The 18,310-nt window shown below is 43.6% G+C and overlaps 2 protein-coding genes across 11 annotated transcripts in view; both read left to right on the forward strand.

Annotated features, from left to right (window-relative positions):
• Fas2 (neural cell adhesion molecule fasciclin 2) overlaps positions 1-5,062 on the forward strand; it is a 335,700-nt gene extending 330,638 nt beyond the window's left edge. For all 10 annotated transcript variants that reach the window (XM_037423629.2, XM_037423630.2, XM_075893992.1 and 7 more), the window contains one exon: positions 1,932-5,062. In XM_037423629.2, coding sequence (XP_037279526.1) covers positions 1,932-2,025 — 94 coding nt within the window. In that variant the 3' untranslated portion in view covers positions 2,026-5,062. The remainder of the gene's footprint in view (positions 1-1,931) is intronic.
• Positions 5,063-5,215: 153 nt separating this feature from the next.
• LOC119172973 (uncharacterized) lies at positions 5,216-17,502 on the forward strand. Its single transcript, XM_037424107.2, has 6 exons — positions 5,216-12,176; positions 12,238-12,354; positions 13,177-13,245; positions 13,389-13,469; positions 13,624-13,704; positions 13,925-17,502. The coding sequence occupies exons 1-6, from the start codon at positions 11,975-11,977 to the stop codon at positions 14,209-14,211; spliced, it is 837 nt and encodes a 278-aa protein (XP_037280004.2). The 5' UTR covers positions 5,216-11,974; the 3' UTR covers positions 14,212-17,502.
• Positions 17,503-18,310: the final 808 nt, after the last annotated feature.

Here is an 18,310-nt window from a genome sequence, read left to right on the forward strand (position 1 = left end):
GTCCCTTATGAAGACATTAATCACAATCATTGTCCATATCTTTTGTCCCATGAACTGGCACTCTTTGGCCATCAAATGGCCCTTGCGCCATAAAGCACGAAAAATCATCATCACTTTAGGGGCTGTTTTTCGTTAGGTTGCTGAACTCTTTTATGACAGAAGAAAAATTGGCCACATTTTGCATGTTTCAGTCATATATATTGTTTTGGACAATATATACACTGCAATATTATAAATCAATATAAAAGCCATTGTACATTTTAATGGTGTTACTTCAAAAATTCATATTGACGTATTGTCACAAGGTCATGATGTCCGCAGGCCCCGCCGCAGTGGTCTAGTGGCTAAGGTACTCGGCTGCTGACCCGCAGGTCACGGGATCGAATCCCGGCTGCAGCGGCTACATTTTCGATGGAGGCACAAACTCTGTAGGCCCATGTGCTCAGATTTAGGTGCACATCAAAAAAAAAAAAAAACCAAGGTGTTCGAAATTTCCGGAGACCTCCACTACAGCGTCTCTCATAATTATATTGTGGCTTCGGGGCGTTAAACCTTACATATCAATCATGATGTTGGCGAAGGAAGCGGTAATCTCATTGGGAAGTTCAATGATATCTGGATAGTTCCCAGGCATGGTATGAATATAAAAAGTATGGCAGTATAATATACATGAATATTTATGAAAAACAAGATTAATTGAAAATTGCACCAAATATTGGTAATGTCATGCTCCCAACATGAAATAAAAAAATTGAGATATACATTGTGCTTACACAACAATTTTCTGTATCAGAGAACAGTTCGAATGATGTAGTTAAAAAAGCATTCAAGTTAATTTTTGTTTTTTTGCATGCCCAGTGAAGACTGCATTATTCCATCAGGTCTCATTGTTATTAATTTTTCCGCTGCAACTTTTTCAAACATAGTGCTAGAGTGAACATAAATGAAAAGAAGAATAAATCTGTTATTCAGCTATAAATGTATTTTACTATTTAGCAAATTATTCTAAGTAGTTGCACTCGCACACAAAAAAAAAAACAAATCTGATGCAAAAAGACGACACTGAACTTGGCACCTAAAATGGCTTTGCTGCACACAATAAAAGTACTCTAAACTTCTAATCGCAAAGTATTCTTCACATTTCAATGCCCGACATGATCAAAACAGATGGTGCCACTTCTGAGAGCTCTAAAATGGAAAAAAAAGTTCGTTTTCTTCTAAGCTTGGTGTGCCAGTAGGCAAGAGATGTCACAAGTGGCATTATCCAATTGTCAAGTGATTGGTCCTGTTAGCACTACTTCTTTTTTTCTGCTGTGTTCTGAATGTCCGGTATTTGTATGACCTGCACCTTTGTATAAGCACCTTTTATGACTTTTGTGGGGGTGAAAAATGACATATAAAGCGCTCTGTCTATTTAACTGTATATATTTTAAAATTCAACATTGCACGTAAAGTAGGTTCATTGCGAAAGACGTAGCCACCCACGTGGCTGAATATCAGTATAAAACTTGTAATAACGCGGTCCTAAGGCACAGGATACTGACATATATCCTACTGGAACCACATCGTCTGTTTTTTTTTTTCTCTCTCCAGTTAATTCGACCAGCATCCACAGTGAAGAATGGTGGGTTTGTCGCAGCATGATTGTTGCAAGAGATTGGTACTTAAATGATAGTATTGAACTGATCAACACTCATACATTGATATGACGAATCACCAGTTATAACAAAGTAAGTTGTTGATATAGTGTTACGAATACACGTTTATGGCGAGTTTTAGATTATGACCAAGCATTTTTGTCGCAGATGTGACTTTGTTATAATCTAGTGGGATCACGACTAAAGAAGTTTTGCTGAGTGCGCTTAAAGTTTGAGTATACTTCATCTCTCATCTTTGTTGCGGCCATGGCTTGAGATGGTGTACTGTTTCAGGCTTACGGATGGCAAACAACATGACTTGAAATTTGAGCCTGCTGACAAGAACCATGCTGCAAAAGGGTGCATTGCCAAAGACAGCATGGTCTGACGCCGGGAGGCCGACTCCCCCATCCTGGAGTGGGACGTGCCCTGCCTGCTGGCATTCTCAGCTGAGCAAGCTGAACAGTGTTTGACCACTTGATGATGTGTACATTTCATTTCCTTGGTCCTTCATGTTGTGCACAGCTCATAAGTTTGTGCAGTGAAGCATATGAGTGAATTTTACTTCTTGCTCCTCAAATCTGTTTGACTACTACTCACGGGCTTCACTGTACTAGCATTGTTGTAATTATTTGTTTATATTATCGTTCATGATCACTAAGTTGCCTTTGTCTTCAGGGAATAGGACACATGCACCGTGAGTGGACTGTGCAGTGGTTTGTGTGTGTACGCGTTACAGGCACATTGAGCTTAAATGTGTGAAGCATGGCTCAGTGCAAGTTATTTATTTTTTTGCAGAAGTTCTTACTGCAAATCGTGCAAGTTTTTGAAGGCAGACTACACACATTAATGTTGGACTGTACTACTGCTTGCTTTTTTCTTCCATGTTGTTTTACCAAAACAATGCTGTACTTTAGCATATGGAAGACATTGACTTATTCTTGCTATTCTGGCATCGTCTGTTGCTATCCCGGAGGTGTATAAGAGTGATCACATCGAACCATTCCATGTAAACTACTTATTTAGAGTATTTTATTGTTTTAAGGTTTTATCATGCACAAGGCCTTCTCTCGTGTTGCCTCTCTCCCCTTTTTTTAGCTGAGAGCAGCTGGTTTTCTTTACACTTGCATATAGTGAATATATACATATATATATATATATATATATACATATATATATAGTAAATATTTTTAAAATGTGATTTCATTCTGGGGAGTGAAAGAAACCGATCTCTTTTCTAGTTTCATGAATCTCCTGGCATTCTCACTTTCTTGGGTTCCCAGTTCCTTCCTTTTTATTTCTCTCTCTCCAGTATAGGGACTGAGCTTGTCTCACGGTCTTTAGTAATCAAAATGTGTGTGTGTGTGTGTGTGCGTGTCCACTCGTGTAAGCATGCTTGTGCAACTCTTTGTAAAAAGCATTTCTGCCTCCTGTCCACTCGAGATGTCATACCATGGTGCATGCCATTGGAGCTTACATTACTGGATGGACAGAGACCAGCATTTCTACACATTTTGAAACAACTAATTGTGGCTCTAATGACCAGAAGCCAAAAAGTCCGAGCTTTTCAAAGTGTAGTTTTGACTCAGCCTGAAGGTCTGTGGACTGTGCCATTGCTGCCAACTTCGAATGGATAATGGCTAGCCATTTGTATCTGTCTTGCAGGTTGTTTTTATACAAATTGGTTGATAAAAAGAAATACTGTTGCTGTGTTGTAACAACGGTGCTGTTAAAAGGAAGTTGAAAGCTGACATGCCGTGTTATTCTTGCACGCTAATGTGCAGTGTGCATAAGCACTGTGCTATGTTGAAGATCAAGTGGAGGAGTGGCCTTTGTCATCGCAGCGCTTCAAGTTACAGCAAACCGGTCTTTGCCCAGAAAAAACTGGCGTTAAATTCTCTCAATTGCTTCCTGACCTACTTGTTCGACAGTGTAACATTTTAAGCCTGCATCATTACTTCCGACCACAGACGTGATAAAAGGTGAGCGGGATAATCCTATATGCCACATATTGTGGTGTGTCGAAGGTGCTTTGAATGGGAATCGCTCTTCAAACTCGCTCAAACCTGACTCTCTCTAGCTGGCACTTGTTCAGGGGTGGGTACTTCAGCGTTATTGTTAACATGCACTGGTAGGAGTTTATTTTACATTGAGGCATCTGCTAAAAAGGACTGTTACCACTGTTTGTTCTTTATAGCTTGTGCAATGTAGCAGATTTGCATTAAATCGTATCAGTCTCGTTGACTTCTGTATTCGCTAGTTCAAGTCCATAAAAATCGAATTGTGGAAGCTTGGGCTTTTTAATATTTTTAGTACGTTCTTCAGCAACAATAACTTTCTGCATCAGGCATCTCAAATACAGTGGCCTAATGGCCACTCAGTTTGAAATGCATCTATATGAAAAATATGATGTGTGCGCTAAGCAAGCTGTTCTGTGCATCGACCAAGTATTATACTGTACTCGTGCTCTTTATCTGTCCATCTATATTTTACTGATGCTGCCTACGTATGTGCCTAGAGGGTCACTAGAAATATCAATTATCGTACTGGCGCAGTTGACCTGAGCCTGATATACAGAGCAGTGTGTATGTGGAAAGCAACAAAGCAAAATAAATTTACAAATAACAGCTTAGGCATAACTGGAAGCAAAAAGAGGTAATGCCATTTCACACTTAGCATAATGACATTTTGTTCATTGTTCTGCATAGTGTGTCAAAGTACAACTTGTTGGACTCCGAAAAGGACTCCCATGGCAGCCACTGTTTGTCTGTGCTCGTCTTCCGTTTTGTGGAGCACGGCAGGTTCTTCGACGTTAGTGCAGAAGTCAACGAGAATGGCTGCTCACCGTCCTAGTATTCAGTTGCAGCTGTGGTGGATTTTAGTATTCTGTTTAAAAGTGTGCCGCAATTTTAATCTGTATTCAAGTGCATTTTAACACCCATCCACTGAGTAGGGCTTTCTTCATAACCAAACTTCTCTTTGAATACAACAGTTTTTGCTTTCTCTGGAATGGAACAACAGTTGAATCATTTTTTTTTTTATTTCATCTGCACGCTACAAGCTTCGTAGGTTGCATATTGGCTGTGTATTTTTGGCGCCATGTGCCAAATGGTCGTAGTAACAAGTTTTGAATGGTTGTGTGATGAACCATGAAGGTGTGTTTATGTAAGTGTACAGCCCATAAGATCAAAAAGTTCTGGTTGGTTATGAATGGCACTCGTTTTCTGAGTGTGTGTGTGTGTGTGTACATATATATATATATATATATATACATACATACATACATACATGCATATATACACGTTTGCACTGTAGCTCTTGGACAGTGTTTCATCTCGTTTCATTAAAGGTTGTAAAGTTTCTAAGGTCTGCAGCTGGAATGTGGTCTGTGAAGTGTGTGCATTAATAAAGTTGATTCCTAAGAAGTGGTGTGACATTTGTTATTTGTGTTGCAAGATTTATGCTCTGTTGCGGACAAATGCTGAAACTGCTTGCAACGAGATTTATCACTGTTAGAACACTTTCAGAATGCAGCGGCGCAACAGCTGAACCAATTGCGTCAATTTGATACAATTCCTTATTGTTGCGCCGAACGGCGCCAAACCCGTGATATTTGCTGAAATTGCTCCACGCTGTGCCAAAATGCCTTGGCCGCCTCAATTTTTTCCAGGTGTGCTAATTTCAGCGAGAAATGCAGGCCGTGTCTGCAGCCACCTGCAGCTTGCGCCATCAGTCAGAACGGGCAGACCCAAACTATAGTGCCTAGAATATACTTAAAATATTTTATGACACCCGTCCTACACTCGCGTGAAGTGATCGATCAGATAAAGTAACAACACTGTGCACCCATTGGTCCGCTGACCGCAGCAGATCAGCGGGACGACAGAATTTCAAGAAAAGAACGCGTTGCTGTAGCCACCAACGCTTCGCTGCAAATGTAAATTTCCTAGCCAGAAAACATAGCTACGACTTGTCAGGCACTAAAACTAGAAGCATGTGCCGCGTTTTCTTCACGCGAACAAGCTCGAAATGCTGTGAACGCTGGCGTTGCCAGTGACCATGTTGACTGCCTTAGCAGTGGCACATAAAACATTTATGTTTGTCTTGAAGTTGCGTCGCCCCTGCCATGGTCCTGGCAACTAATATCGGGTACCATCTCCGGGTCAATGGGCACGCACCGTCGTTATTTTACCTGGTGTAACACTTCTTGCAAGGAAGCTGAAGCGACAGTTAACTCCACTGAAAAAAAAAAAAAAAGGAAGTTGGGTGGCGGTGTAGCAGTTGAAACATTTCTTGGCTTTGGTTTTAATGCAGCTTGAGCCACCTTCACCGCAGTACACCGGTACCTCGCGGAAAAGCGCATTGAGATTTAAAGGAGATTGTTAGTGCTAGCAGGACACTGAACAAAAAAAAAAAAATTGCTCATTTACTGATGCGTTTGTATGCCACACAATTCTGAATATCAGAGTAATTACTGACATCTACATAAGCTACTGGCAATCATTTGAAGCAATGTATGACATTCCTGCTTCCCTAAAAAACTAACTAAATTTTGTGCGAGTTCTTTTTGTTTTTTTTTTGCCACCCCTATTTCTCAGTTTTACGAATCTGCCAAATTTTAAGGTCCCTACCTTGGAAGATTGATATTTGAATCTGCAGACTCTGTCAAATGATTTGACAGGTGCACCAAATGCTAATATGGACTTTATCATTGTTTGCTCAACCGCGTAGTTCAAAATGCTACTTTGATTAAAATAGCAGTGCTCATGCTCACACTGTGCTGCTTGGATTTATCGTTGTGCATGAGTGTGGTGCCGAGAGTCGTCGGGGTCTAGCAATTCAAAGTTGCGGTGAGGGATGCAAACACGTCGTTTCTTTCGTACGAAGTTTCTTGCGTTTCTCTGCTTTCTAGAACTAGAAGTAATTTTCCCGTTACCTTTTCATCCACTGTTTTACGTTATTAGGCTAACTGTAGATGTAATTGCTAGTACTACTACGAATGCCATCAAAATAGTAAACAGCCCTACAAGCAGTGCCTGTATTCTTTAGCAGCTCGAAACTTTCCGCGTTTCATTTTTATGCACTCCAACCGCCCGCGATGTATACGCTCACTGTAAGAATCACATGGAAGTAGCAGATTAATTAGTTCGCAAAGCAGGTGTACGCCCCATTCGTCAGTTGACAGGAAACGTCAAAGTGGGAGTGCGACCAGTCGAAGTCGGCAAACTCCAACATTGAGGACACTTTGAAACCAGCAACGTCAAATTTGAGCGAGACAGAAAGAAGTTAGGAAAGAATAATGCGGGAGGAGTCACCCAAGGCACTAAGCCGATCTAAGCTCGCAAAGTCAGAGGCCCAAATCCGTGCCGAGTGTTTTTCTTTGATTTTTTTTTTCAATGGACTTTCAGAGGGTTGAGATAAGGCAAGCTAAGTGTGGGGTGGCATTGACAGATAGGCAGTCAGGTGGTAATCTACAGTGCTAAGAAAGTGCAACAGAACCCCCTACTTAGAGGCAATGCAGTAGCCTACCATGGAATGACAAAACTCTGTTCGAATGCTGATGCTGGACCATTTCCAATCATATATTTACTTAAAATGCGTGATAAAGGAATTGTTTAGAGAAAACAACCGGTCTGGTGTGTGGCCTAACTGGCGACCACGTGCTAGTAATACACTTCCTCACTAGAGCACAATTGGCCACCCTAGTGCCGTACTTGGCCACTATTTCCCATGACAGCAATTAACCCTTGGCCCTCAGTCCCCAGCGGCTGCGAAGCAATTGCCCAAGGCCGCAGTCAAACCTGCAATGCAGCAGAGGGTGCTAGAATACCTGGGTCCGGGCAGGCCGCCATTGCAATCTGAACTTGGCTACCTTCAATGTTAGAACGCTATCTAGTGAGGCTAGTCTAACTGTCCTATTTGAGGAATGACAGGATGTTCAGTGGAATGTGATAGGGCTCAGCGAAGTTTTTTTGAGCATTTTCAGTAAATGCACGCGTCATGTGCAGAATGCCTTCGCTATCAATGATTATTCACGTGGCAGCGCCAAGAGCCACCGGCGCACCACTAATTCCAGCCTATTCGAGCTTCCGCGAGACTCGCCGTGCCAAATATGTCAAATATGCTGTGACTGGTCGAGTGAGAGCCTACGACTTGCGGTCACTGAGCAAGCAGCTATCCGCGCTGCTTGTTGTTCGCGACAACACGTGCGGGGCACAGCGTGTCCCCGTGCAGATCTATCACATTGGCAATCCTTTGAAGGCGTGCGCACATTGCAAGGTTCATACCGGCACGATTATGGCAGCCATGGTTCGCCAACCAGCACGCATCTACAACACAACTGACGGAGTCAACGGCCAGAGTCTCTACAATTGGAAGTAGATGGTGTTTCAAGTAGCTTGTGCCAGCGATGACGTATGCCATGCGAGAGGGCAAAGTGGTGTGGGAGAGGATACCAGCGGAGGGAAGCGCAGGAGAAAACGAAAGGTCTGGTCGTCACTGTTTCGATAGTCAAACGCGTCTAACTCCGCTATTACTGCACCATTTCGAAAAATTCTCTCGGGTTCGTGTTTGTTGTACACTCGTGCACAATTTCTCCACTTCAACTGAATTTTAACCTCTGGGTGGTTTACGGGCCCTGTACTAAAGTCACGGCACACTACTCTGGTGGGCAACTTTAATGTTAAAGTAGGCAAGAAACAGGCAGGAGACCATGCAGTGGGGGAATATGGCGTCGGCTCTAGAAATGCCAGAGGGAAGTTATTAGTAAAGCTTCCGGAACGTAATAATTTACAGATATTGAATACCTTCTTTAGAAAATGGACTAACCGTAAGTGGCCATGGCGAAGTTTTAATGGGGAAACTAGAAGACAGCTTTCCTGTAAAGGCGAAGCACTGAACGCAATTAAAACAAATTGAAAGGTCATGCGCAGAATGGCCAGCAGATCGAAACGTGCCTTGCGTTTCTCGCGCTCAAATGATGCAGGAAACTTACTCTTAGGTACCGATGAACGCGAATAAGGGCCTCGGTTGTTACTTCGCTGTGTCTGAAAAGCGCGCTCTTTTCGCGAATGGAGACTGTGCAACGATTGCAGTGATCTTTGTGTGCCTGTTAACTAAAATATAATCGTTCCGGTATAAGATGAAGGCCAGCCAAGACAAACGATTCTCCCCACTGCGAGATAAGGGCGTGCAAGTGAGCGTCGACCCCCTGCTCTTCGCGGGGCAAAGTGCGCGTGGGAGATCAGAGCGCGTCACGTGACGATGTTGCTACGCGCTCGTAGTGCTATTTTGCTGGTAGTGCTGAAAATACAATAGTTCTCCCCTAAATGCCCGTCAGCAGTGGTAAGTGGTAGGTAAAGATAGCTGCTGTTTGAGCGTTGAAGGACGTGCTCTTCGGTAGCTCGGCAGTTAACGCCTCGCACTCACAATTAGGAGGACCGAAGTTCGATTCTGCGCGCTGCAGTCTTTTTCTAAATTTTTCTTCATTCTTGCATTTTCGTGTATATGGATACGTATACATATGCAGTGAGGGACGGCAACGCCAGCGGCAAAATGTAGCTGAGAGCGTGCACATAAGTGCTGCTATCATAATAAAATGAAATAGACTTCATTCTGTGTGTACACCACGGTGTAAAAATAAGTTAGGTTCGTCGCCTGGGCCATTTTTGTTTGATGCGAGAGATGGTGCTCACGAAGGGTGGGCTATCGGGGTCGATGACTTGCGGGCCATTTTTCCTGAGGTACACGTAGTGATGTGCACGATACCATAAGTACCGGTGCGTGACGGCAACCTGCAAAGAGCGGTTGTTGACGCAAACGAAAAGATATGGCAGATGGGTTTGCAGAAACACATCTTAGGGACACGGAACAACCACCTAGCAACTGGGACTATGCATGGGAATATTGTAATAGAACAGAAGGCATCAAAAAGGGGGGTGTTATTGGGACATTCATTTACAAAAGTACAGACTGGCGAAAGGTCAAACAGGAGTGAAAGAAACATTAATGGCGTAAAGGAAAAGTGGCAGGGCAGATTACGCTCTTGGGTTTGGTATATTTGTAGACGGGCAAAAGCCAGAGAGGAAAACCAAGAAATGGTGCAGTGCATAGAAAATGACATTGAAGAATTGGAAGAATAGTGTGAAGTAATTATATTGAGAGATACGAATACGTACATAGAAGATATGGATGGATATACTGACCCAAGAGGCAGAAGGCTAATGGATATGTGGGAAAGGCATGATTTAATCATTTGCAACAGTACCAAGAAGTGCGAAGAGCAGATATAACATGGGAGGTGGGAAGGCTGCAGCTGACGATAGATTACGCAATGATGTTACATAGGATGTATGATCAGCTAAGGGTGATGAACATAGATGAATATGGGTCCAGAAGGTAAGGTAATGATGACAAACGTATCAAGCTGAGTTTTGGAAGAGAAATGGGAAGAAGATATGAGCAACCACGTGGTATTGTTTTTTCAGAAAGGCAAAAAGAAATAGCAACCAAAGAGATTGAGAAAATAATCTTTAAGGATACTAAAACAGAGTGGACGTACACAAACCTAACTCGATTGTTTGAGTTGGAGCTTGCGAAGGTAGGAGTCAAATCAACCGGGAAAAAGAGACACAAACCCAAGAGCTGGTGGTATAAGGAAGTTAGGAGAGCCATAGTAAGATGTCTGGAAGCCTACAGGCAACACAGGCATACTAAACAAAGGGGTGAACCAGGAGATCTTGTCAAAACAAAATGGGATAAATGTTCAAGTTGCAGAAGGGAAGCGTTCAATCTGATCAGTTAAAAAATTAGAAGAAAGGAGGCCTAATGGATGGCTGAAGTAAACAAGAAGGATAGAAAAGCAGCTGCAAAGTTTTGGAACCATCTCAATTCTCGGAGTAATAAGGCAAGCATGGAACAGAGGTTTATAACTACAGTTCAAGGGGTCAGACTAGAAAAAGATGAGGCAATGTAATATATAAGAACAATCATGACAGAAAAATTTAAACACCAAGAAAGCGCTGCATGCACCATACGAGATAAGGATGGACCAATTAGCGCAGTGGCTCCACTGAAACAATGAGTGTGGGAAAAAGTAGAGAAGAGGGTTCCTGATAGCACATTTACAGGCCCTGAAAGCATACCAATTATGCTAAATAAAGAAACTAGGACCAAACTCTAAGAAAACATGGAGAGGCAGCGAGCGAACTAATAATGGATGGTGAAAACGAGATGGGTGGAAACAAAGCAGGATGAGCATGATTTATTAAGGAAATGAGGACAAAGCTATACAACTACCATCCTATAACAGTGACATCAGTAGTTTACATGCTGGTGACGCAGATAGTAATGGAGAGACTACAGACATGGGTGGAGAGTGAGGGTGTGCTAGGAGAACTACAAAATGGGTCCCATAAACGAACAGTTCGAAGGGTTAGACTACAAGGGGATGCGGGACGGACAATCTGTTTTCATTGATGCAGTGTACTGAAGTAGCGGAAAAAGAAAACAGGCCCCTATGGCTGGCATTTCTAGATATTAAAGTAGCTTACGATAGTGTGATTCAAGAAGACTTGTTGGGAATACTAGACTCACTAGATGTAGAAAATGGAATACCGTAATTACTCGAATCTAACGCGCACCTTTTTTTCCGCTAGAGCGAGTTGATAAGTCGCATGCGCGTTATAATCGAGTACAAACAAAAAAATTACAATCAATCTATTGCCATCGGCAAATTCAAAATGGCCGCCCCCTACGTGCGTCGGCATGACGCGTCGGCCATTTCTGCCTATGTGTTTCCCATGTGCGGCACTTCGTACGTATGCTGAGGAGTTCGTCATCTAGTAGCGCATTAGCATCGACGACGTGGAAGGGCCGACTCTAAAAACTCGAGTCCACCACGATGCCGCTTTTAAAAGAAAAGTCATCGCGTGTGCAGAAACAAACGGAAATCGAGCCGCATCGCGGTCGTTCGGAGTTCCCGAAACGTGCGTGTGGGACCGCCGGAAACAAAACCAGAAGATTGTCGACAGCAAAGCTTCACGCAAAGGCTTCAGTGGACCACAGCAAGGTCGGTTTCCGCAAATAAAGAGCTGCTCAGCGAGTATGTGCTTGAGCAGCGAGCGGCACAGCGGCCCGTGACGACAGAACTGCTCCAAGTGCGGGCAATGCAATTGACGATTTGCGGAAAAGCTTCTGCGCATGCGCGGTAACGGCGCAGCTGGCGCCCTCTATGGGCGCTTTGGTTTTGGTTGGAAAACACGAGCCGGGCCGGCCGTCACTCGTGCATCTCTGTGCGGTCACTGAACTAAGTCGCCTCGCTTTAGCAGCGTACAGAAATGCCAGCGCACTGTGTGGCCTACGGCTGCACGAATTATTTTACTCAGAAAGGAAGCACGCATTTCTACAGGTTCCCGTTCGCGAGGCTACGTGCTGAAAAGAGAGATGCTTGGGTAGCTGCTGTGAGGAGACAGAATGCCGACGGTTCGCCGTGGGCGCCCAACAAACATTCTGGGATCTGCAGCGCGCATTTCATAACAGGTACGGTAATTTTAAGTGCTTATAACTTGGTTTGTGCAATCAGAAATCACGTTTACTGCAGGACGGCCGTCAAAGTTCAAGAACCATCCTGACTTCGTCCCCAGTGTGTTCACCTATGTGAGAAGTCGCGGCGATGCTGCTGTGCGTCGCCATAGCCGATGGTGGAAGCGACAGAAAGGTAAGCGCTACAATCTCAGTTTATATTTACTAGGACAAAAACTGCTAATGCAGAATAGAGGAGCAGATGTTCGTGAAGGCAACCACACATCTGTCTGAGCGCGTGAACGGTCAGTTCTGTCGTGCATTTACGAAGGTCGCTCTTGCTTTCCGGACTCACTCCAGCTTTTAAAGATGTACGGTCTAAAGCACAGTCAGTGGAAATGTGAATGTATAATAAATACTTGTTTCGAGCCCGGTACCACTCTAGTGAGCCGTTCGAGCACTCTAGGCTATCGTCTGGACGGCTGTACTGCATCGCTTCCGTCTGGTATTTTGTGACTGCTTTCATCATGGGTGAGGCCAGACGAGAAACCAACCACTTTCGAGGCGATTTGCAGTGGATAGTGTAGTGTGACAGGCAGTGCTTGCGAGGTTTCTCGTGCCTGCGGCACCGTGAGAGCACTTGTATAGATTTATTGCCCACTCGATCATTTTTGCCGCTGCTTCCCGCATTTACAGCGTGTTTTTAGGTTGTGAAGTCGTATTGTGAATGCCGCATGCAATGCCTTTGTCACCAGTAGGGTAGCCAGACATATTTTGGTGGTGGGATTCAACCATACTTTATGCTCGTGTGTGCGTTGGTATGTGTGCGTGTAATATATACACATGCAAAGCTGAAAATTTTCGGGGGTTTGAACCCCTCAAACAACTCTTCCGCTCAGCCATGTCCCTGATTGTCACTATTTCTTAGACACCCAATATGTGGCTGTTATGCACATCTCACCCTAGGTGCTTATTGTCAGCAAATGACCTGTGCATAACCACGATACCATTCTTTCAGGGGAGCTTGATACGACAGCCACTTCTGCTACTCCTAATGACACGCCAGAGTTGCAGGATCCTCCCAATGGTCAGCTTGCTTGCACTTTGCAAACTTAAGTGCTGTTTTGAGTTTCTTCCCGTGGCATCATGTGATTGCTCAGATTTCAGCTGGCTTGATTCTGCAGACACATTCATATAGGGGATAATGGTCAGCTGATGTGTTGCTTTCAGAGAATCTCAACATGGACACTAGTGCTGCACAGGATGGTGTACTAGATGAGAATTCAGTGGACCTGCAACAACTGGAAAATGGTAAGTTTGTGTGCACTTTGCAGAGTTGAATGTTTTTTCAGCATTTCCCCATACCACAATGTGAATCCTGCTGCTGCTTGTTGCATGTGGCCCATTTCTGCAGTAAAACACTCATACAAAGCAATTAGATGTCATGCTGTTGCATTGCTTGCAGAGAATCCTGACGAAGGCTTGAATGCTACAAAGGATGATGTACCTGATCAGGACTCGATGGAGCTGCAGCAACCCGGAAATGGTGAGTTTGTATGCACTTTGCAGAGTGCAATGCTCCTTTCGGCTTTTTCCCGTACCATGATGCCAATTCTGCAACTGCTTTTTGCATTTGCAGATGGAAACTCCTCAGCTATAGGCTTATTGTAGAGCTTCTTTCTAGTTCGTATGTCCATATGTGTAACATTGACTTGCAGAGGGCGCTCTAAGGTGCTTGACGAGCGCTTTTTCTGTGCCACTTGCAGGTATAAAGGAGCACATCTGGCCAGATTGCCGCTGTCAAGCCTGTGCTTCTAAGAAGATTGAAATCCTGGAGCAAGAAATAGAAAATTCGCAGAAGTTTATCCTCCAGTTGCAGAAACAAAATGCAAAGCTAGAGGTGCAGCTAGATGCAGCCATGTCAAGGTGTCTCACCCTGACTACTCTAGCCACTCCAAAGGACTGCATGTACTACACTGGATTGCCGAATGTTGAAGTGTTCAATATTTTGCTTGAATACTTTGCACCACGCGGTAGAGAATTGTTGTACTGAGGCTCAGATAAAAAACGGTATAATGACCCTCGTGGCAACAAAAAAAATGGCAATCTGGCCAAAGAATTTTTCATGGTGTTAGTTCCGCTCAGGACAAGTATGCAAGGGCAAGAACTGGCCAGGAGTTTCCTGATGTCAGAAAGTCTAGTTAGCCGCACTTTTTCCACATGGATTAACTTTTCACAACGAGAGCTTCGGCACTTGACACCCTTACCTACTTTAGATGACATAAGATCCCACCTACCGAAGTGCTTCTCTGATTTTCCCGACACCCGTCTTGTTCTCGTTGCCATAGAGGTGAGAATACAGAGGCCTTCGTCATTGAGCGCACAGCGCAGTTTGCATAGTGCGGGCTATGCAATGAGCCTTAGAAAAAGGTCTAATGCGGAGCTAGTTTAAAGCGAGCAGGTGCTGACTAACTAACTTTTTGAAGAGGAAAGGCTTTTCCCTCCGAAGGGGAACATGCATATGCGAAAAGTTTTGCAGTGGAGTACGATAAAAAACTTCACAGTTTTCGGAGGTTCGTCCTAAACTTGCGGCACAACAACGGCTACCTGCTTGGGCAAATCGGCAATGCTGGTCAGACGCTTCTTTACTTTGACATGCCTGGCACCACAACTGTCGAGAAGAAGGGGGCGAAGCAAGTTCGCGTGCTGACATCGGTCCACGGTAAAACTACAGTGACGGCAATGCTCTGTTACACGTCAGATGGGCACAAGCTTCGCCCGTACCTCATATTTAAATGGAAGACGCTCCCGAAAGGAGTCGTTTTTTCGAGTGGTGTGATCGTGCGGGCCAGCGAGAAAAATGGGTGCGCGTTGCAATCGATGTCTTACGTTTTTTTTTTCTCGTGGTGGAAATCGGGTGCGCGTTACAATCGAGGGCACGGTAGAATCGAGTAAATACGGTAACTAATCTTCTAAAGGATACCTATAAAAGTAACAAGGTAGTTATCAAATGGGAAGAACAGGTATCCGAACCTATAGAAATTCAACGGGGGCTTCGAAAGGGATGTCCTTTGTCACTTTTGTTATTTATGCTGTACCTCCAGGGACTAGAAGCCAAATTAGAGGCGAGTCAGCTCGGTTTCAGCCTCTCTTTTGCCAAGCAAGGGAAACGCATTGCGCAGACATTGCCAGCATTGATGTGTGCAGATGATATACGTAGTATTATTGGCCTACAACAAGGAAGATCTGCACGGATTGATAGACATCTGTGGTAATGAGGGAGGTTGGTGAAATTTTAGAGAAAAATCGGCAATCATAATGCTAACAAAGGCAGTGAACAAAAGATGTAGGAAGTCATGCTAAAAATAGTGGATAAATACAAATATTTGGGTGCATAGGTAAATAACGGGGCTGAGTACCTAAAGGAGTACGAAAGGTATGTAATGACTAAAGGTAACAGGAATGCAGCTATAATGAATAATAAGACACTGTGGAACTACAATGGGTTGTAGAAACAGAAGACAGCTGCACAAAATGGCTGAAAGCTAGAAGGGCAGTGAACTACCGAACCAAATTAAAACTTGTTTGTCACTCATTGTTTGTAACTCGAAGTGCCGGGGCGCTAAACTTGCTCGATTCAGTGAGTTGGCTTGCCTCGTTGCGAAGACGCGTTTGCAAAGCTCGGTGGGTCGCTTATTTGCTCTTGATCCGATCAATCTTCGTTGATGTGGAATTCCTTTCGTTGTCAGGTCACTTGTGCCACCAATCCCGGGTTTGTTGGCACCATGAAATGTAGAATAAAGGAAGCCTCCTCGTTGGAAGGATGGAAAACAGGGCGTTGTTATTTTTATCTTTGCATCAAAGCGTCCATTCTTGGCCGATCCAGTTTAGTGCAGTCATGTACCGCTCGCTCATCCATCATCGTCCTTCTCTTCTTGCAATATTTAACATGCTCTTTATAAGCCTCCAGGTTTCTGCTCCGTTGGTAAGTACTGGCAAGATGCAGCTGTCATATGCCTTCCTCTTGAGGGTTATTGGCAGATTACCATTCATGATTAGAGAATGCTTGCCGAACACGATGCACCCCATCCTTATTCTTATATGTAGTTATTTCTCTGTCATGATTCGGCTCCGCAGTTACTACCTGTACTGAGTGAACATATTCTTTTACAACTTCCAGCTTCTCTCCACCTATCGTAAAGTGCTCTTTTTTGCGGAGACTGTTGCACATTGCTCTAGTTTTGTGCACACTTATTTTCAGACTTATTTTTCTGCTTTGCGTGTCCACTTCTGTAATCATGAGCTGTAATTTGTCCCCTGAGTTACGCATCGAGGCAATGTCATCAGCAAACCACACGTTACTACGATACTCTCCATTAACTATTATCCCTCACTCTTCCCAAGCTAGGGTCCTGAAAACCTTCTGCTAACACGCGATGAATAGCCCTAGAGAGATCCTGTCTCCCTGGCTTGCGCCCTTCTTTATTATGAATCTGGCGCTTTCTTTATTGAGAACTATGGTGGCTGTGGATTCACTGTAGGTTTCTTCCAGTATATTTATGTAGGGTTATTCGATGCCTTCATTCTGTAGTGCCTGCATTACTGCTGATGTCTTGACTGGGTCAAATGCCATCCATTAATCTATGAAGGCTATGTATAGGTGTTGGTTGTATGTGAAGGTGTAGGTAGATGTGTTTATGGTACGCAATAACATTAACATTTTGGTGCGTTGCGCAGTGTACTTAAGTGCAGTGTAATTCAATCGATGTATCTTCTTAAGAATTATCAGTTATGATCTTCTTGCTTTTTCCCACTTCATAATGTAAGTTATTTATTAAAATATCGCATTACATACATTAATAAAAGGACCAAGGCAGTGGAGGGCCTTGACACTCTGATTATGCACTACCATATTGCAATATTTAACTGCAAGTGGAAGACCACTGCTTCGCATATTTATTGCATAATGATTTCTATTGTTGCAAGTTTGTGCGTGCGAACTTTTGGTAGTGAAAACATGCTCAGACGATCGACAACAGCTGGTTCATTACCTTTTAAATAGCACTCGAATAGTGCTGCATGCCTCCTGATTAAGGCACCGTGTAACAGCATTTGTCAAAAATATACAGTCAATAGGTACAAAACTGTAGCTGCGGCGCTTCAAGCAAGTTATTTGCAGTTAATAAAAGGTGAGAGTGCCTGATCACAGCACTATATGGAGTCTCTCCTCATGTGCAAATCTTTTGTACTTGCATAAATTTCTGTGTTTGCAGGCTCATGCACAGCAGAGCAGAGAGAACCTACGTTGCTGACCATTAGGAGCATAATAAAAGAATTCAATTTATCTCTCTCGTAGTCATAAATTTCAACTAAGAAGTTTGTCTAGAGAATAAGTTGAGGAGGTAAAAGTACTTATAATCTATAGATGCTATAACACCCTCTGAGGAAGCCTTAAAGGTCAAAAGGAAGTGCTTCTTTAGCAGAAAAACCAAGGCAAGGCTTCTCTTTATTGTGATTTAAAAAAAAGCTTTTGCTAGTTTTTGGCAGTAGAGTTTTGCCACGCTGCATGTGACTCGCTCGCGCTGACCGCGTATGGAGCCTTTGCCAACACACAGCCTTTGCCAACACACAGGAAAGGCAACTGTTTTTCTAGGTCTTGAGCATTTTTGCTGGCATCGGAACAGCGTTATACTAAGCTCTGTTATTGCTCTATATATATATATATAGCTTCTTTCCTATCCTTTTATAACAAACTGCTAATACATGCATATAATGTCTAAAAATTTATATACTTCTGAAGTCAAAATTGTCATTAGTTATTCAAATTTCCTTTAGTGTGTTAGGATGGCATCATAACATACTGTCACGGGGTCGTGACGTGGCCGAAGACAGGAGACTTCGTGTTGGGATTTAACTGTTTATTTGGGCGAACCTGTGCCCGGTAAACGGATAGTCCAATTACAGCAGCAGTCTTGCACAGATAGCAGTCTCGGACTGATAGCGGCGAACGGAGCGTCGGCTTTCAATCAACAACTGACAAGCGGTGAAGCGCGTCGGCATTTATACTCTTGCCGTCGAATGTTCTAGCGTTATCGCTGGCGGTGGCGTAGGTTCCAGAGCAATCTGCACCGTTCGCACAGTGGGCGTGATCT

The sequence above is a fragment of the Rhipicephalus microplus genome, chromosome 4 (assembly GCF_043290135.1).
Source record: "Rhipicephalus microplus isolate Deutch F79 chromosome 4, USDA_Rmic, whole genome shotgun sequence".
NCBI lineage: Eukaryota > Metazoa > Arthropoda > Arachnida > Ixodida > Ixodidae > Rhipicephalus > Rhipicephalus microplus.